The sequence below is a fragment of the Zalophus californianus genome, chromosome 9 (genome assembly GCF_009762305.2).
Source record: "Zalophus californianus isolate mZalCal1 chromosome 9, mZalCal1.pri.v2, whole genome shotgun sequence".
Taxonomy (NCBI): domain Eukaryota; kingdom Metazoa; phylum Chordata; class Mammalia; order Carnivora; family Otariidae; genus Zalophus; species Zalophus californianus.
In genome coordinates, this window is record NC_045603.1 from 123,831,056 (window position 1) to 123,852,011 (window position 20,956).

At 38.8% G+C, this 20,956-nt stretch overlaps 1 protein-coding gene across 2 annotated transcripts in view; it reads right to left on the bottom strand.

The window, feature by feature from the left end:
* MRC1 (mannose receptor C-type 1) overlaps positions 1 to 20,956 on the bottom strand; it is a 116,869-nt gene that overhangs the window by 33,150 nt on the left and 62,763 nt on the right. For both annotated transcript variants that reach the window (XM_027594943.2, XM_027594942.2), the window contains exons 11-21: positions 20,531 to 20,679; positions 17,949 to 18,148; positions 15,295 to 15,422; positions 14,732 to 14,819; positions 12,176 to 12,320; positions 10,566 to 10,607; positions 9,222 to 9,385; positions 7,589 to 7,656; positions 6,203 to 6,303; positions 5,384 to 5,526; positions 4,886 to 5,000 (exon numbers count right to left, since the gene is read on the bottom strand). In XM_027594943.2, coding sequence (XP_027450744.2) covers positions 4,886 to 5,000; positions 5,384 to 5,526; positions 6,203 to 6,303; positions 7,589 to 7,656; positions 9,222 to 9,385; positions 10,566 to 10,607; positions 12,176 to 12,320; positions 14,732 to 14,819; positions 15,295 to 15,422; positions 17,949 to 18,148; positions 20,531 to 20,679 — 1,343 coding nt within the window. The remainder of the gene's footprint in view (positions 1 to 4,885; positions 5,001 to 5,383; positions 5,527 to 6,202; positions 6,304 to 7,588; positions 7,657 to 9,221; positions 9,386 to 10,565; positions 10,608 to 12,175; positions 12,321 to 14,731; positions 14,820 to 15,294; positions 15,423 to 17,948; positions 18,149 to 20,530; positions 20,680 to 20,956) is intronic.

A 20,956-nucleotide genomic window follows, 5' to 3' on the forward strand; every position in this document is an offset into this window, starting at 1 on the left:
AAAAGCAAAGAAACACATTGACAACAATACAATAATAGTGGGGGACTTTAACACCCCCCTGACTGAAATGGACAGATCATCTAAGCAAAAGATCAACAAGGAAATAAAGACTTTAAATGACACACTGGACCAAATGGACTTCACAGACATATTCAGAACATTCCATCCCAAAGCAACGGAATACACATTCTTCTCTAGTGCCCATGGCACATTCTCCAGAATTGATCACATCCTAGGTCACAAATCAGGTCTCAATCGGTACCAAAAGATTGGGATCATTCCCTGCATATTTTCAGACCACAATGCTTTGAAACTAGAACTCAACCACAAGAGGAAAGTCGGAAAGAACTCAAATACATGGAGGCTAAAGAGCATCCTACTAAAGAATGAATGGGTCAACCAAGAAATTAAAGAAGAATTAAAAAAATTCATGGAAACCAATGAAAATGAAAACACAACAGTTCAAAATCTTTGGGATACAGCAAAGGCAGTCCTGAGAGGAAAGTATATAGCAATACAAGCCTTTCTCAAGAAACAAGAAAGGTCTCAAATACACAACCTAACCCTACACCTAAAGGAGCTGGAGAAAGAACAGCAAAGAAAGCCTAAACCCAGCAGGAGAAGAGAAATCATAAAGATCAGAGCAGAAATCAATGAACTAGAAACCAAAAGAACAGTAGAACAGATCAACGAAACTAGGAGCTGGTTCTTTGAAAGAATTAACAAGATTGATAAACCCCTGGCCAGACTGATCAAAAAGAAAAGAGAAATGACCCAAATCAACAAAATCATGAATGAAAGAGGAGAGATCACAAGCAACACCAAAGAAATACAAACAATTATAAGAACATATTATGAGCAACTCTATGCCAGCAAATTAGATAACCTGGAAGAAATGGGTGCATTCCTAGAGATGTATCAACTACCAAAATTGAACCAGGAAGAAATAGAAAACCTGAACAGACCTATAACCACTAAGGAAATTGAAACAGTCATCAAAAATCTCCCAAGAAACAAAAGCCCAGGGCCAGATGGCTTCCCAGGGGAATTCTATCAGACCTTTCAAGAAGAATTAATACCTATTCTCCTGAAACTGTTCCAAAAAATAGAAATGGAAGGGAAACTTCCAAACTCATTTTATGAGGCCAGCATTACCTTGATCCCAAAACCAGACAAAGACCCCATCAAAAAAGAGAATTACAGACCAATATCCTTGATGAACATGGATGCAAAAATTCTCACCAAAATACTAGCCAATAGGATCCAACAGTACATTAAAAGGATTATTCACCATGACCAAGTGGGATTTATCCCTGGGCTGCAAGGCTGGTTCAACATCCGCAAATCAATCAACGTGATACAATACATTAACAAAAGAAAGAACAAGAATCATATGATCCTCTCAATAGATGCAGAAAAAGCATTTGACAAAGTACAACATCCTTTCTTGATCAAAACTCTTCAGAGTATAGGGATAGAGGGTACATACCTCAATATCATAAAAGCCATCTACGAAAAACCTACAGCGAATATCATTCTCAATGGGGAAAGGCTGAGAGCTTTTCCCCTAAGGTCAGGAACGCGGCAGGGATGTCCACTCTCACCACTGCTATTCAACATAGTATTAGAAGTCCTAGCCACAGCAATCAGACAACAAAAAGAAATCAAAGGCATCCAAATCGGCAAAGAGGAAGTCAAACTCTCACTCTTTGCAGATGATATGATACTGTATGTGGAAAACCCAAAAGACTCCACCCCAAAACTGCTAGAACTCATACAGGAATTCAGTAAAGTAGCAGGCTATAAAATCAATGCACAGAAATCAGTGGCATTCCTATACACCAACAACAAGACAGAAGAGAGACAAATCAAGGAGTCTATCCCATTTACAATTGCACCCAAAACCATTAGATACCTAGGAATAAATCTAACCAAAGAGGCAAAGGATCTGTACTCAGAAAACTATAAAATACTCAGGAAAGAAATTGAAGAAGACACAAAGAAATGGAAAAACGTTCCATGCTCATGGATTGGGAGAATCAACATTGTGAAGATGTCAATGCTACCTAGAGCAATCTACACATTCAATGCAATCCCCATCAAAATACCATCCACTTTTTTCAAAGAAATGGAACAAATAATCCTAAAATTTGTATGGAACCAGAAGAGACCCAGAATAGCCAGAGGAATACTGAAAAAGAAAAGCAAAGCTGGCGGCATCACAATTCCGGACTTCCAGCTCTATTACAAAGCTGTCATCATCAAGACAGTATGGTACTGGCACAAAAACAGACACATAGATCAATGGAACAGAATTGAGAGCCCAGAAATGGACCCTCAACTTTATGGTCAACTTATTTTTGACAAAGCAGGAAAGAATGTCCAATGGCAAAAAGACAGTCTCTTCAACAAATGGTGTTGGGAAAATTGGACAGCCACATGCAGAAGAATGAAACTGGACCATTTCCTTACACCACACACAAAAATAGACTCCAAATGGTTGAAAGACCTAAACGTGAGACAGGAGTCCATCCAAATCCTAAAGGAGAACACAGGTAGCAACCTTTTCGACCTTAGCCGCAGCAACTTCTTCCTAGAAACATCGCCAAAGGCACGGGAAGCCAGGGCAAAAATGAACTATTGGGATTTCATCAAGATAAAAAGCTTTTGCACAGCAAAAGAAACAGTCCACAAAACCAAAAGACAACCGACAGAATGGGAGAAAATATTTGCAAATGACATATCAGATAAAGGGCTAGTATCCAAAATCTATAAAGAACTTATCAAACTCAACACCCAAAGAACAAATAATCCAATCAAGAAATGGGCAGAAGACATGAACAGACATTTCTCCAAAGAAGACATCCAAATGGCCAACAGGCACATGAAAAAGTGCTCAACATCGCTTGGCATCAGGGAAATCCAAATCAAAACCTCAATGAGATACCACCTCACACCCGTCAGAATGGCTAAAATTAACAAGTCAGGGAACGACAGATGTTGGCGGGGATGTGGAGAAAGGGGAACCCTCCTACACTGTTGGTGGGAATGCAAGCTGGTGCAACCCCTCTGGAAAACAGTATGGAGGTTCCTCAAACAGTTGAAATTAGAGCTACCGTTCGATCCAGCAATTGCACTACTGGGTATTTACCACAAAGATACAAATGTAGGGACCCGAAGGGGTACGTGTACCCCAATGTTTATAGCAGCAATGTCCACCATAGCCAAACTGTGGAAAGAGCCAAGATGCCCATCGACAGATGAATGGATAAAGAAGATGTGGTATATATACACAATGGAATATTATGCAGCCATCAAAAGGAATGAGATCTTGCCATTTGCAACGACGTGGATGGAACTGGAGGGTGTTATGCTGAGTGAAATAAGTCAATCAGAGAAAGACATGTATCACATGACCTCACTGATATGAGGAATTCTTAATCTCAGGAAAGAAACTGAGTGTTACTGGAGTGGTGGGGGGTGGGAGGGTTGGGGTGGCTGGGTGATAGACATTGGGGAGGGTATGTGCTACGGTGAGCGCTGTGAATTGTGCAAGACTGTTGAATCACAGATCTGTACTTCTGAAACAAATAATGCAACATATTTTAAGAAAAAAGAAAAAGAAGATAACAGGAGAGGAAGAAAAGGGGAGTATGTCAGAGGGGGAGACGAACCATGAGAGATGATGGACTCTGAAAAACAAACTGAGGGTTCTAGAGGGGAGGGGGGTGGGGGGATGGGTTAGCCTGGTGATGGGTATTGAGGAGGGCACGTTCTGCATGGAGCACTGGGTGTTATGAACAAACAATGAATCATGGAACACTGCACCAAAAACTAATGATGTAATATATGGTGATTAACATAACAATAAAAAAATTAAAAAAAAAGAAAAAAAAAAAAAAAAAAAACCAATGATGGTTTGGTGATTAACATAAAAAAAAAATCAGTTCTAATTGTGAGAATGACCTACGGATTTTGAGCCTAAATCTATTTCTTTGTAACAGCAGTTCATCGGTGCTAAGTATTTGTTCCGGAACTATACAGGTCCACATCTTCTCTTTTCCAAGCCCACACCCTCTCTTTCCAGGCTGTGAAAGCTGAAGGTCTTTCAAACATGCCTCACTTACAGCCTGCTGTGGCTTCCAAACCCTCCATGAATTTAGTTACTTCATCTGGCTGCTCTGCAGGTGGTTAGCATCGTCCTTCAAGTGACAAGTCACTAATTTAGCTTAGTATCTATTTCAGGTAAGGTGGCCATGAAAAGACCATACAAAATTGGTCAACTATCTTTCTCTTGACAACATAATAAATTTTACAATTTGCTATATGGATACGGTGAGTTTTCTCCTTCAATGTTTTCTTCAAAGCTCTGATTTACCCTTATGTTTTAAGGGGAAAATAGTCTCAATTTGTTCAAAGTTCCTATTTAAAAATTAGTTCTTTTGCATTTTAGGGTATGTGATCAAGTAATTAGAAGCGCAATAAATGGAAAATTAGCAATTTTCCATTTCACTCCTAGAACTACTCTACTTCTTTGGCTCTTTGGGGAATAAACTAGTTTGGTGGAAACAGAATGGAATGTCAGATGAACAGCCAGTTTAATTCCCAACCCTCCCACTTAGCAGCGGGTTCCCTGAACACCACTTCCTCATTCATAAGTGGGGTGATGATAACTGGCTTCACAGAGTTGTCCTAACAATGAAAAGGGACTTTCTATGTTAAATGTCCAGCGTGGTGCCTACATTGAATAAAATAGTTCTCCACGTGTGTTTAGGTTTTCTCCCCTGCCTAGTATTTACTCTGGAAAACCAAAATATCATTTACTATCAGCAGGGGGGAGAATTACATATTTAAGTGCATCACTGATCGTACAATGTCTGCATACCTTGCTCCTTTTCATTGCGGATTGATACCAGATTTCCCCCAAATCCTATGCAAGCTTTTCGTGCCTCTTGCCAACTTTTTCTTTCGTCTTCAACAAATCCAAAGATTTTGAAACACTTGGATGAAAGAGGAAAAAAGGGACTAAGTACAGATAATAGTGCTTGCTCTAAAGAAACGAAAAATTTTCACGAAGATTATAGCTGCATATAAATTTTCTCCAGCCAAATAGAGATCCAAAAGGTTAAGTGAGTTTTATCACCCATGAATTTCCTTGGCCAAGTTTTTTTTCTCCCTCAGAACAAAGGATACACCCACTTGGAGAATAGCTCCACCTATACTCTCCATTTCCATAAAGAATTTGACACAGGAACTTCTCTCTATTCTCGCCTAACATTTTCTGAAGGCATGAGGTAAGCAAAAGTTACCTCTGAACTGAATGATGTGCATTGTCACTCTCCGCATTGATCAATACCAAGACTACAGCTAATTTTCTTAGTACCTTGTTATTGTAAAAATTCCAGCCTTCCTTACAGCTTCCTGGGACTGAAGGCACCGTTGGAGTAATGGTGGTGTTGATGCTGCTGTTATGTCTCTGGCAGATGAAGGCATTTGGATAACCACAATTAATATCATTCCAAAACCCTGGCAAAGGACAAAAGAGCCAAGTTAGACTTACATATTTGCATTGGAAAACATTCTTTTTAAAAAAAATCCACTTATGTTTTATAAGGATTCTCAGAAATGGCTTAGACATTTTTACACAAGTGACTAGAAAGAACTATGCCCGACCCTTTTGTTCTTTCACTTAAGCTGATAATAGTCCAACTTTATAGAGAGCTTCCTATGAGCCCAGAATAAACCTGATGTTGCAGATGTATTATCTAAATAGCCATTAAGAGCTAATAACAATAATCTAATAATACCTCACCTTAGATATATCAAGCATTTGCTTAGGGTTTTAGGTATACTACGTGTTTAATCTTCTCAACAACAGGCAAGTTCTGTGATTATTCTCATTTTACAGACAAAGATATGTGGAGAGATAAAGGAGATAGATAAACATTCTGGATATTTTGCTCAAATCAAAACATGAAGAAATGTTTCATAAAATGAGAAGTGAGAAGGTTGTGTCATGTATTAGAGCAAAGGTTAAGCATCCACTCTCACAAACTAACAGTGATGCTGCTGAAATTAAACTTCTTTATTTTCTCTGCTTCTCTTGCCCGATTTGAGTGCACAACTTGCTACCTTTAGCCTAGGGATGAAGCAAATGACACATCACACCACAAGGCAAACTCAACATTTTTACATTGTCTACCTGAATTTGAATACATGGTCACGCAGTTTTCATCGTCATTTGCAAAATTAGGTTCACCTGTGGCCCAAGCCACGTAATCCACTTTGCTCCCATCCATCCAACTGGAAAGGAAAATTCAGGCATTTAGCAATAATAATCCAAACATTAGGATAACTGATTACAGCCTGGTGGTGGGAACAGATGAGTCAATGAAGATGAATGGGGCACAGGATGTTAAGCAAACAGAAGAGAGGATTCTAGAGAGACCAGCAGGGAAACTCCCAAGCAGTTGGTGCTGCCCGTGGTATTGTGCTCCTCTGTGGCAACCCAGTGCCCTGGCTTGTCTGTCTTCTTCTCCCTCCCTGGAAGAAGCTACCTTTAGTCTTAAAGGGAGAGAGGCCAAGGAGATTCCGGTTTCTCTGGAAGTGGGCCAGAAGCAAACAGCCTCTGAGAGTACTTAGTAGGCATGATTCCCACAAAACAAAACCACCCATAGAGAGAGACCAAGAATTCAGAGTTTCTCATTACGCCCATACTCTGATTTCCATGTTTATTCTAGGTTTCTCCTAAGGTATGTGGGCCAATGCTTATTTTCATAAGTTATGGAAATTCAGAGACTGTTAGCTGGAAAGACAGCAAGAGATCATCAAATGTGACTGACCCTCTCATTTTAGAGATGATTAAAATGGGTGCTTGTCCAAAGAAGCATCAAGCATTTCTGATCTTTAAAAATAATGAGTGTGAGTTTTGGGTCTCTGTTGCTCAAAAATGGTCAAGCGGAACATAGTGGCTAAAACATCTGTGCATGAGCCAGGAAGACATATCTGCTCTTCAAACTTAGGAGAACATGTGTATTAATGAACGAGGAAAGAAACCCCAAAAATGTACTAATTTCCTCCCTCCCACAGCTTTTCCTGGCCCCTGTATCTAATGGAAAACAGTACAGTCATTCCTTTGAAGGGAAAGCATTTCAGGCAGTTGAAAGGGTATTTCAAAGTAGTGCTGTGAAAACAGTAAATGCGACAACATAAAAGGATCCTTTAATTCTGTGCACCAAGGATGGTCCAAATGGGAATCATAATTTTCAAAATAAGTTCAGTATTCATATATGTATAATATATCTTCTTAGTAGATCACTGGCTAACATGTGATAATACCCGAAAACAAAGATAGGTCGAGTTTTGCAAGATTAAATCAGACTTTGAGTTGTTTATTTGAGAATTATGAGGTTAAAAACATTTTAGAGGATTTTTAAAAATTCTTTTTGTTTTTTGAAGATGCTTCTTAGATTGAGAACTTAGTAGGATCTTTAAAAATGTATTCAGCAAAACGAAAGTCTCAAAATAACTCTTAGATGTTTATCGGATCACTCTCTGAAGCAAAGTTGTTTCATTTTGATGTACTTACATAAACTTTTTATCCAAGCTGATCAGTAAGCCAATAAAATATGCTGGCTGTGCATCATTCCTGTTTACCTAAAAGATGAAAGTTTACATATAGGTCAATCCATACTTATATAGTAAGAAAATTAAAAAAAAAGTTTTATATATATGTATTTGAAAGACAGAGCATGAGCAGGGAGAGGGGCAGAGGGAGAGGGAGAGAGAGAATCTCAAGCAGACTCCATGCTGAGTACAGAGCCCGATGTGGGGCTCGATCTCAGGACCCCAAGATTATGACCTGTGCCAAAAACCAAGAGTTGATGCTCAACCAACTGAGCCACCCAGGCGCTCCTATAATAAGAAAATTCTTAAACAAAACCTAATTATTAATGAGGCAGGCCATTTAGGACTTTTTCTAAGGAGGGATTCATGCAGAAATTTTGTTGTACATTCAAAGTGATGTTTTTCATAGAAATAATAAGAAAAATATTGGGGTGCTTGGCTGAGTCAGAGGAGCATGCGACTCGATTTTGGGGTTGTGAATTCGAGCCCCACGTTGGATGTAAAAATTACTTAAATAAATACGCTTTAAAAAGAAGAAAAAAGGGTGCCTGGGTGGCTCAGATGGTTAAGCGTCTGCCTTCGGCTCAGGTCATGATCCCAGGGTCCTGGGATTGAGTCCCACATCAGGCTCTCTGCTCAGTGGGGAGCCTACTTCTCCCTCTGCCTCTCTCCCTCTCTCTGTCTGTCTCTTATGAATAAATAAAATCTTTAAAAAAAATAAAAAATAAAAAATATGCAAACCATATAAGAACCTGAATTTATAAAACAAATACCTTAAATCATTCTCTATAATACCAAATGCCTATGGTAATTAGGTTGTTGAAGATATTCTTTAAAACAAAGTAACCATTTGGTATTTTGCTTCTAAGGAAAGACTTCATACACATATATATTTGTGCAATATTAGGAAATATCCTAAAACTTTCAAACCAAAATATATCCACAAAGATGAAGATAAGTCAGACTATACTTTAATACCTTTGTAAGCAAATGAATGTTTATGCTTTCATTATGTTCACCTTATTTTTTTCTGCTCTCCCTCTTACCTCTTTTCTGGTAAGCAAAAAGGATGCAATGAAGATTTTGAAAAGGAAATACTAAGCCAAGTACCTTTGGAAAGAATAAACTATGCTCTTACTGTTATGTGACAATTTTGGTACAACCAAGATGTTTATGTGAATAGTCAAGCTGTACTTGTAGCCAACAATTTGGTCCAACTAAGATAGATTTTTAAATAACCAACCTACACTATATACCCAAAAATCCAGAATTGATATATAACAACTAGTTAAGAATTATGATCTTTGAAAATCAAATTAGTGAACTCAAAGCCATCATGCCTGGCTCCTCACAAAAAGACTTGACTAAAAACTTTCTGGATTCTGTGATTCTGCATTGAATGTTTAAGCAATCAGGTCACTCATTTCTGTTATGGCTACCACCCGCCTCTCCTCTGGCATTGACATCTTTCTCCTGACGTTAGAAAATTCAAATTCAGCCCATAATTTGAAACTGCACCATGGGGTACCAATAGTAGACATTATCTTTTTTTTTATCACGTCACTGTTTCATTCTTCAATGAATCAAATTCTTACATATTTCCATAGAAACTTCTTTTTACTTTCACTTTGAATAGAAACAAGATCACCAAAGTTCCTCTTGCAAAATTCTCGGGCATTGTCCATGGTTTCCTTCTCTTTGCTAAAATAATACTGGTAGTCTTTGTAAATTACCCACCCATCTTCAGTGACTGGTGGATCTGAAAAATTAATGAAAAAAGGGTGATGAATTTTACTTAGACAAATTCAAGAATCTGGTCTGTGTGTGGTACACAAGAGTGAAAACGACAGAGTAGCTTTATCAGCGGTATCTGCAACTCTGAGAGCCCAGAGTAAGCAGGATGCTTATGCCAAACACAGACTGAATTACCTAAGGCCAGATATCCACTTTGCACCAACTCTGTAACTTTTTCTCCTTGATTAAGTTCCAAGTATGGTCATCGGGTAAAAGAAGTCCCAATGTTACTGTTATCAATAGGATCGCAGAGCTGTCAGGAATTACATACCTGCACCCTTGATGTTCTGAGTTCAAGAAGTGGAAGCTGGGAGAAATCAGCTTTCATCTCAATATAACAAAGAGCTGTAATAGACGGACTTGGGTGCTTCAGTGTATAACCGGAGAACCAAGGAATTCACACACCACGTGGGTTCCTAAGGCTTCTTCCAAACCACGGTATTCTACAGTTCTGTGCTACTGTAGGCTGAATCAGAGCCCCCAAAGATATCCATGTCCTAATCTCTGGAACCCATAAATGTTACCTTATATAGAAAAAGGCACTTTGTACACGTGATTAATTTAAGGGTCTTGAGATGGAGAGATGATCCTGGATTATCTGGTGGGCCCTAATGTAACCACAAGTATCCTTAAAGAGGGAGATCTGACTACAGAAGAAGAACGCAATGTGATAGATGAAGCAAGAGGCTACACTGCTGGTTTTTCAAGATGGAGAATGGGCCCACGAACTAACAAATGCAAGGAATGCAGTTCTAGAAGTTAATAAAGGCAAGGAATCAGATTCTCCCTTAGAGCCTCTGAAGGAAGCACAGTCCTGCCAATTTTGTCCCAGTGAAACTGAGTTCATATTTCTGAATAAGTGTACATTGCTTTAAGGCACTGAGTTTGTGGTAATTTGTGACAGCAACACTGGAAACCAACGCAGCACTAAAGAGGAGATCTGGACCCTTGGATATGATTCAAGAGCCCTTGAGACATTGTATTAAAATGCCTTGTGTTTGTGCATGTAAGCATCTGTCTAGGGGAAAGGATCCACAAGATTCTCAAAGATATTGAGAACTCTGTTCTTCCTAGATTGTTTCATAGAGAAAAGAAAGAGAAAAAAGGCTATCAATATGGAAATCACAAAATAAGGAAACACCTACTGTCTTGAGGAGCTGGTGTTGGCTCAGGTTTTGGTGTTTGTCCTGGAAAACAAAAGGAAATCAGATTTTAAAGTGTGCTTGAACTTCTGCAATCACATACCCTTCTAATTTTACTATTTTCCTGGGTCAAAATAGCTGAAAACATAATTGTTCTCTCTTTCTCCTTCTCTCCCTCTCTTCCATTCCCTAATGCTCCCATAATGTCATGGAGTTGGAGAAGGAAGGGCAGCAGAATTAGGTAAGTCATAGCCACCAGAAATTGGAAGACACTTTTCAGGCCAACAAATGGTGTCATGAAAAGGAAAGAAAGGAACCAAGTTTTGGATTCAGAAAGCCTAGGTTCAGATCTCAGAGTGGGAATTGCCTACCTTCAATTCTGTCACCTGCTAAAAGGAGTTAGTAGTATGTGTAGAGAGGTAGGGTAAAATACATGTGCTGTTGGTATACAGAATGTACTCAATAGATGTTGGGTTGACAGTTACGTATCTTAAATTAGCTGTGAAATTACTTAAAATTTCATTACCTGAAACCATTGAAAACGAACTATTTATTTATAAAATGTTTTCTTCAAAGAATCTTATTTTTTTAAATGTTTGTTTTGCTAAAAGGTGAATGAAACATTTTTCTTTCCAAGTAGTTAATGATCTATCTGGACTTGGCTGGAACCTGATAAAAGGACTCAGGTTCCCCAGCTTGGCTTCATGTAGTTAACATCTGTAAGAATAGAGCTAACCAACAACACATAAAGAAACCAGTCATTGGTAGCTAGGAGACCTCTAAAGAAAAACTGGCCACTATTTCATCCTCCATTCTGAAAACTGTGAAAGCACTAATTTATGCGGAAGTGAGGAAAATACTCAGACAGGCGGCGAGAGAGCAAGTGTCTCTAGTAGTGGAGCTGGGACGGTAGCCAAGGTCCCCAACAGCAGAGGGCAATGTGGTTCCACTTAACTGCTTACGAAGGAGGAAGATTATGTCTATTGTGGTTCAAGGGAAGATCTGTTTATTCCTTTATCTTAATATAAGAACCGGGATCCTCAGACCTCAATGCCTGACTTGGATTTGTGGAACTTTCTGAGTCCCAGATCATGACTGACAGCATGCGGTGATATTTTTTTGACCACCCCAATAACATGGTAGGTATAACAGCACCAGGTGCCTCAAAATGGTGCTTGTTCTTTGTGCTGAAAATATTTATTTAAGAAATCCATCTTTAGAATATTTGGGAAACTTTCACCTACTGGATGGCTAACATAAGTCAGAGGGTAAATATTCCAAAAAGGAAATGGCATTTGCATTACTCTGCTTACAGAGGAGATTACCCACCCACTCCCACCCCTATAGACCCTGAGCCAGAATCACAGCTTGTGGGAACTATTTCAGAGGACGTGACTCTCGTCCAGGATTCCCGGGTGGCCTTTTGATCTTCTGTTCCTTTGGAACATTTATCTGTGCTCAGTGACTACATTCTTATCCTGTGAATGATGTCCCCTGCCAGTTCCCTTATTTTGTGATTTTGTCTGTTTGGTTCTGCTCATAAAGGAAAAATATTGGGATGTCAGGAGGTTCGTTCTCCACTGTAAGATAAAATAAAGGACAGGTTACCATACCTTTTTGTATTTGGCAAATCCAGTTGTTGAGATGTTCACAGTTAATATCATTCCAGGACATGCCAGAGTCACCTTTCAACTCACCACAGTATTCGACATTTTGATAATTGTTGGGTTCTCCATAAGCCCAATTTTCATACGAAACCTATGTCCGAAACATTACATTGCAACCGTTAATCATTTATATCAGGCCATTTCCTATCGTTTATCCAATAAGAAAGGAAAGGCATAGTAACATTTTTTTTTTAATCTATTTACCTTTCTTTGCAATAGCTTGGTTTTGAAAGCAAGGTTTATGAAAATGGGTGGGAAAGAAATAGCTTTCATTAATTACATGGAAACTTTCAAAGTTGAAGAGAATATGCTATTAATGATTATAAAATCTTCTTTGATCTTATTGATAGAATGGATCCAGGGCCACAAAAGTGGGATTCATATATAGGAAAAACTTGGCAAAAAAAAAAAAAAAAAAAGCCCCACTTCTCAGTATTGGGAGTTCCTCAATCTCTAATATCCCTAATTCTTTTTTTTTTTTTACTTAGTTCGTATTTTATTGGACTGATTTGACTGATTTTCACCATTTGAGATGTAAAGGTAACAGGATTGAGAATGTCAACAGCAAAAGAAGCCACCCACAAATGAGTCAACTGGAAAGGTTCATGTTATCTTTGGATTGGAATTGAGGGAAAAAGCTGTTCAGAGCTGAAGGAAGGTCCTTAAATCAAGACTCAACTGATACAAGGGTCAGTTTATGGAAATAAAGTCCCGAATTGCACAAATGCCCACTAGGCAGGAGAAATGGGCAGGACAGAAGGACGTGGGCTGTGGGGACAGCTCGTCTGCAGCAGGGACGGCTGGGCTGGGCCCTGGAGGTAGGAGGCTGGAAATCTAGAGGCAGGTTAGCACATTCTCCCAAAACACTTGTTTCCCAGTCCATCTCGAGGATGCAGCCGTTTTCCTCAGACAAGGTCTATTATCCCTAATTCTTAAGGGATAGTGTTTCAGTGTGATGTTGGAAACTTTCTCTTCATCAGATAGGTAGGGTAGAGAAGTACAATTAGTTCTTCTTAAAAAAGAAAAAGACTTACAAAATACTGCTAACAAAGCTTCCACACTTCGCCTAAATTAACAGTGGAAATCAATGAAGGGGTAGGTTCAGGTCCCCTTTGCAGTTTTCAGTATGGGAATTAGAGCCAACAGAGTTTTAGACAAAACATTTTCCAGAAATAGCAATATGAAATCCAAGTGTCAATGGAGCTATCAAATAAATCAGTTTACTCAAGTGCCTTGAAAAGCTGCTGATGGTTTATAAGAGGAGGTAGAACTGAAATTACATCAAATCACTTCCTGAGATGACTAGACCACTAAATGTTGCCAGCATGTCCCCGAGCCTCTCACTTCTCCATTCCCGAGAATGGGGAAGGCTGACAAGGCCCAGTGGTTACCAGTGGATTCTCAAAAGTTGTTTCCAGATCTCCTGATCTATAAGAAGCTATAAAACACTCAATTTTTATATTAAGTTTTAAATTTTAATTCCAGGATAGTTAACATACAGTGTTATATTAGTTTCATGTGTACAATATAGTGATTCAACAGTTCTACACATTACTCAGGGCTCATTGCGGTAAGTGTGCTCTTCATCCCCTTCCCCTATTTCACCCATCCTCTCACCCACCTCCCCTCTGATGACCACTAGTTTGTTCTCTATGGTTAAGAGTCTGTTTCTTGGTTTTTGTTCCTCCCTCTTTTTTTCCTTCTCTCGTTTGTTTTGTTTCTTAAATTTCACATACGAGTGCAATCATACGGTATTTGTCTTTCTCTGACTGACTTATTTCACCTAGCATTATCTCTCTAGCTCCATCCACATTGTTACAAACGCAAGATTTCATTCTTTTTTAGGGCTGAATAATATTCCATTGTATATAGATAATACACACACACCACATCTTCTTTACTCATTCATCTATCAGTGGACACTTGGGCTGCTTCCATAGTTTCGCTATTGTAAATAATGCTGCAATAAGCATGGGGTACATGTATGCATTTGAATTAGTGTTTTTGTATTTGGGGGGGTAAAATACCCAGTAGTGCAATAGCTGGGGCATAGGGTACTTCTATTTTTAACTTTTTGAGGAACCTCCATACTGTTTCCCACAGTGGCTGCATCAGTTTGCATTCCCACCAACAGGGCACAAGGGTTCCATTTTCTCCACATCCTCACCAATACTTGTTTAGAACTCAATTTTTAAGAAGTTTAACTACTTGCACACCAATTTTGCATGATAGAATGAAAACATAATTTTATTTAAACTAGTGAATTGAGTTTTCTAATTTTTTTTCATCCAGTCCACCGTGCTTATACCTTGCATGAACAGGAGAACTCTATCAGGGCAAGAGCAGATTAATGATCCAAAATAACATTGACTTTTGCCTAGAAAAATGTTTCTAGCTATCATAATAACCTGTTTTACCAAAAATTTGGATTAAGCCCAAGGATAACATCAAAATAAATACAGGATAAAGTAAGAAAATGATATATTAAATCAAATTACTCACAGGAGAACCATCACTCCAAGTAAAGCCCTCGGAAGGACTTCCATATGTCAGTCCCAACCAAAACAGTTCATGGTAGCTTCCGCTAGCCCTGCAATTTACAAGACATAAAGAGAGCTTATACTATTGGATGAAACAAGTCTGGTTACCTACAAGAGCTAATCAAATTTGAAAGTTATCTTCCAAACCAGGTAATGAGATTCAATGACTAAATATAAGCATTATGCAATTGCATTTTGGTATAGCCCATAAATATACTGAAAACAAGACCCCGTTTGAGAATATATAATTATAAAGCACCAAAAGATAGTAATTCATCTATTCATTTAATAACATGTATTGAGTGTCTTGTACTTTTATAGAGCAATTCATCACAGGATTTATACCTATAAAATGAAAGCATTTGGAAGTGAAACCAGATCAAAAAGTTCCTATGGTTTTGGAATATAATACAGGCACTTAAAGTAGCATTACGAGCCAATAATTTCAGAAATACAAGAATTTTCTCAACATCATTAGCACCAAATAGGTAAAAGAAAGGAGTATTATACAGAAAAGACACTTACGCTATTAATCGCCATATTGCTTGCTGTTCTTCTTTATTATTGATACTAGCTAGGTCACCGCCCAGAGCTTTACAAAAATCTCGAGATTCAAACCAGGTTTTCTTCTCATGTTTTCCTTTTGCAAACAGCTAAAGATGATACAGTTTCAGAAGTTATTTTATACTCGATTGCTTATCAAATCAAGAGAAACAATTATTTACTTTTGATGAGATTTCATTCTATAGAAAGTAAGACACTGCTATGGTGCAAAGCAATTTGGTTGAAAATCAATTTGGGTAACAAAAGGTGTGGGATTATATTCTGTTGAGAAAAACTTAGAAAATAAAAGCATTTTATAGCAAAGGAGAAATTAGATTAAAATCTTAGAAGTTTCAGGCATGGGTTAGTTTTTGGTTAAAGTGAAAAGTAGCACTGAGATAGGAAAGAAAGAAGAACTTTATGTATTTATTTATTTACTTACTTATTTATTTATTTTGAGAGAGAGAGCATGTGCCAGCAGGGGGAGGGGAGGGGCAGAGGGAGAGGAAGAGAGAGAATCTCAAGCAGGTTCCACCTGATCTGAGGTCAGGAGCCAGACACTTAACTGACTGAGCTAGCCAGGGGCCCCAAAAAACTTTTGATACAGAGAAAGTAAACACAAATAAGGAAAAAACTTCCAAGCAAACAAAAATTATGCCACAGTTTGTTATCCTATTTAGCTTAAACAATGAATAACCTGGCAGTCTTTCAATACTTTGTTGTTGGTGTCCTTTAGGTCTTGTCTTTTTTCCTTAGAGTTGCATATTTTAACAACTATTGGAGCACATGCCACAAAAGACACTTATTTGGCAAAGCATTTAAAAAAGTTATAAGCTGAACTAAATTTAATAGATTATATAAATTAGGGAATATCTCATATTATCCAGAGGTCTGCAGTGAAATGAAATCCCAGACTGGGAAATACCTATCTGTATGCAAATAGTATAGGAGTCCATTGTATCCACCAACTTTTGTAATTTTCATTCATTGTTTCTCATGAGTCATGGTCCCCACCATCACAGGCTTGTGGAAAATGGAATTTGCTCCCAATGGACTATGGCTGCCCAGCTGTCACCAAGCAACCCAAGGCAATCTTCACCCTGACCCTAACTTGAGCCATCTAGACAAAACAAAAGTACCTTGAGCAAGTTTCCACATCAGTAACTCCCAAGACTCCTGTGAGCCTCAACCTGCTCGACTGTGATGTAAGATTTTATATTCTTAAATAAATTTACTATCATCTAAATTTTATTAATAACTTCCCTATCTTAATATGTACAAGGATGGTCCATGTATTTCCAAACAAACCCTACCTAAGCACCTCTAAAACTATATAATTTTCTAGTGAAGCACATATTCAGATTTGTTGAAATATCCACCTGGATAACATCTCTACCAGAACCCTGTTCACTTCCCAGCTCTGGAGAATTCTGCCACTTCTCTCAAAATCCTGCAACAAATCTCCACAGCCTACCACCATCGGGGGAATGGCTGTGTACAGGATGAAACTGGTCTTTGTGTGGTTAATTCCAAAGTTTCCTGATACCACTATAAACACCTGATTTGCTTTGTGCTCATCCTCAATTAGCCCATTTACAAAAGCCTCTCCTGTCTTGGCCCTATACATTCCCTTCTAGGTAAATTATGTGTTTAGCCCAGACTTGCTAATCAGGATTGAACAGGTTATCTATCTCTATGGCTAGTAGTGGGAGTGACTAACCCAACTAGCTACACCCCTTGAGTTACAGAAGACTAAATACCCTCATTCTGACACACGTTAGTAATTCAAGTTTTCCCTCAACCTTCCCTATCTTAAAAGGCATGCCATGGCCATATGCCATCGAAGGGACTGAATAAAAGAGGTCCTGAGAGTGGGACACTAGAGAAGAGTATCATCAAGCCGTAGATAAGCACATTTCTGTATTTGACTAAATCTAACCTTCTCAAGAAAGGATATGACTTACAAGAGTGAAAAAAACACCCCAATGCATAATTCATTGAGGTTTTTGTCTCATTTGTTTTGGTCAACTTGACTCCCTAAGGAGAAAATGGATGGTGTGACCTTGGAATGGATAAAATGATAGCAGAATATTAAATTATTGTTTAAAGGGCCCAGAACAGCCAAGTGCCCTTCCCTAGCCAAGCCTCCCTCTCCCGGCAGGCGTAACAACCAGGGGTTAAATTAGAACAATGGAGCATTACCTCTAGGATGCATATGTGGCATGATCAATGCACTTACCTAAACCCTTGGGCTCTAAGAACAGGGCAAAATGAAATGCAGTGGGAGAGCAGGAGGGGAACCAGAAAATTTCATTAAGATGCAAAGAGGTGGGAGCTCAGACTAAGGCAAGGAAGCTTGGGAGAGAGGGGAGACAGAGGGAGGGTGATGAAGGCAAAGTGTGTGAAGAAAGCTTCCATGAGTGTCTGTGGGTCAAAATGCAATTGGTCATTAGCATGCATCCAAGGAGAGCTTTTTAAAAAACTGAAACCCAGCTCCCCTTCCAGATTAATAAAATTAGAATTTCTACTGGTTGAGCCTGAGCACCGTGGTTTTGGGTTCTGTTTTAATTCCTCACGTGATTCTTTAGGCCGAAACATATTCCACATTCTTCATTAGCTTAGCAGTTGATACTCACCTTGAAGCACAAGCTTGTTTTACTGCTGGTGCCCCAATCCTCTGGACATTTGGGTTCGGGAGTTGTCGTGGGCTCCGGCGGGCGAGTGACTCCTTCTGCCCAGTGTTTGCACACAAATTTTGCTTTTTCTTCACATCTCAAAACATCCCACAAGCCGCCTGCAACTCCAGTTCTCATGGCAACGCATCCTGTTTTCCGCCCTGTATTAAATACGTAAAGTAGAATTCACTTAACAGGTGCTACTGATGGCTGATCATGTTCGCAGAAGACAGTACAAACCGGACTGTGAAACTACATGGAAAAGTCTGTGTGTGAAGAGGGGCGCCTGGGTGGCTCAGTTGGCTAAAGGTCTGCCTTCAGCTCCGGTCATGATCCCAGGGTCCTGGTATCGAGTTCCACATTGGGCTCCTGCTCAGTGGGGAGTCTGCTTCTCCCTCTCCCACTGCCTGCCACTCCCCCTGCTTGTGCTCTCTTTCTCTCTCTGACAAATAAATCAATCAATAAATAAGTAATTTTTTTAAGAAGTCTGCATGTAAAGAGAAAATATGGAGGAGAAATCCGGCAGCATTTGGCAATTCATTTATGCTATTCTGAACTGTTACTTACCTTTTATTTGTGTGGCCTACATCCCTAACAGAATTTTGATCTCCTATGTCAGGGTTTTGATAACATTTTGTATTTCTGACATCTGTCAGGGTGTCCCCCATATAGATATTTAACAATATAATAATTTTAGTATGATAAAGTTTACCATAGTGGCAAAAATAGGGGTTTAATTTTTTTGAAGATTTTATTTATTTATTTGACAGAGACAGACACAGTGAGAGAGGGAACACAAGCAGGATGAGTGGGAGAGGGAGAAGCAGGCTTCCCGCTGAGCAGGGAGCCCAATGCGGGGTTCGATCCCAGGACTCTGGGATCATGACCCAAGCCAAAGGCAGACACCTAATGACTGAGCCACCGAGGCACCCTGGTTTAATTTTTTTAAAAGCCATTTTTCCCCCTACAGGGTGCTTGTAGGTCTCTCAGAACAGAAGTTCTTCCACACTCCAAAATGAGATTTTAGTTATTCATTAAATATGCAACTACCTTGGATTTGTTTCCTCACCTTAAAATGCAAGTATCACTACCTACCTTACAGAGCTGTGATGAAGGCCACCTTGAGTGGATGAAAAGGTACATAAAATGAGGACTAAAGTCAGCTTAATAATTTATAAATCTGTTTTACAGTTGTGATTATTTCCAAATAGTAATTCATTAAGATGGCACTTTGAAAACAGCAGGAGTCTTTGCTGCTAGAATGAGATCATCTTTTATTATTATTCTCTTAATGGACATTAAGTGTTTAGAGGTAACTCTCAAAGTTCTGGGGAGGCACATCTTTTCCAAAACATTTTCTCTAAGATCTCTGATTCTCTATGGCTTTGATTTCATCCATTTTTATTCCCTAAGGACATTCCAAGATTAATCTCTCAGAGTCCCACTGCTGAATGAGCAACACCAGTAAAAATAAGGAGTTTGGCCTAGACAGTAAGAATTACCCCTCCTACTGATGTTAAAAAAAAAAAAAGTGTATAATCAGTTCTTAATATCCTGCCCAGTTAATTTTAAAATAAACTGAGATTGTACTGCCTTTCAGAACATTCAATAATTCACCAAGAATCACACTATCCAAATAATTGATCTATTTTCCTTATTTGTCCATAATTTGAGAATACAAATTAAAAGGACTTCTGAAGATTAAGACTTATGAGGCCAAGTAGTAAATTCATGCACTTGAGCTAATGGCCTTGCTTTAGCTTTTAGGGAAGACACAACGAAATATTTGCTATAAAGGATGTAGAATTTCCGGATGGTGTCACACTGAATAATGTCATATGCTATGATACCAGTGTATAAAGAAGGCAAACCATATTTCAGAGGCTATTTCAAGAACTACTTACTAGGGAAGGCAAATCCAAACTGATAGGGAGGCACGGCGGTGTTCGGGCAAGTGACACAGATTTGGGAATCACACAGGCTAGCCTAAACCCATGCTTGGAGAATTTCTAGTCACATACATTTTCTGAGTTCTAGTTTCCACATGCTTAAAATGAAGATACTTCAACTTACCTGGCAGGTGTCTTGTAAGGATAAAATAAAATCCAGGACATATAAAAGCCTAAACAAGGCAGTACATACAAGACAGTGGAATGATGCGTTCCAGGTGGAACCATGCACGATTCCTTGCCCCACCACGGAAGCCCACTAAGAGTTCCATTCATCGTTGCACTCAAAAGGTTTAAATCCCTTTCATAGAGTTTTAAGTGTACAGAAATAAGTTAACCACTTGGAATCTCTGTGGCCATTTAGGATTTCCTAAATATTTTTCAAACAGAGTAGTAGCAGACAATGAGTAGTTTTATCTTCCCTGTTTTCTCAGACCAGTGTGAACTAATTAGAAAATTAAAAAAGAGAGAGAGAGAATGAAATATAAAATGCTGAGAACATAATTAACGCACACAATCTACCTGGAAAGGTACATGGAAGGATAATGGACTTGTAGGGTGAATGAAAACCTCAGCCCCAAGCACTGCACATACCTGGCATATCTGAATTCCAGTGGGTGAACTGAACTTTTTCCTCAATGGTCCACTGAAAGGTCCCTTTGTTTTGCACATCCGAAAGTCCTGTCCAAAAATATCTTTCAGGTCTCAATCCAACCAAACTAGTCAGAAAGGCTTGTTCATATCTTAAGAAAAAAAAAAATTAACTAAATTTTAGAAATGTGAATTTTTCCAATTAGCCACATGAAAGGTATCTCAGTTGTATGTTTGAGTTATGATTTAGTTGGTAATCCAAACATCTTGTGTTATGTGGACAGGTCATTTAAATTATGCAAATTTCTACTGAGGAAATGAGGGGGAAATACCAGAGAGCCTACTAAATAAAATCATTCAAAAATACTCAAACCATTTCTCTCTCTATTCCTCACCAGCCCCGCTGCCCCTCCTCAAAATGTAAAAGAA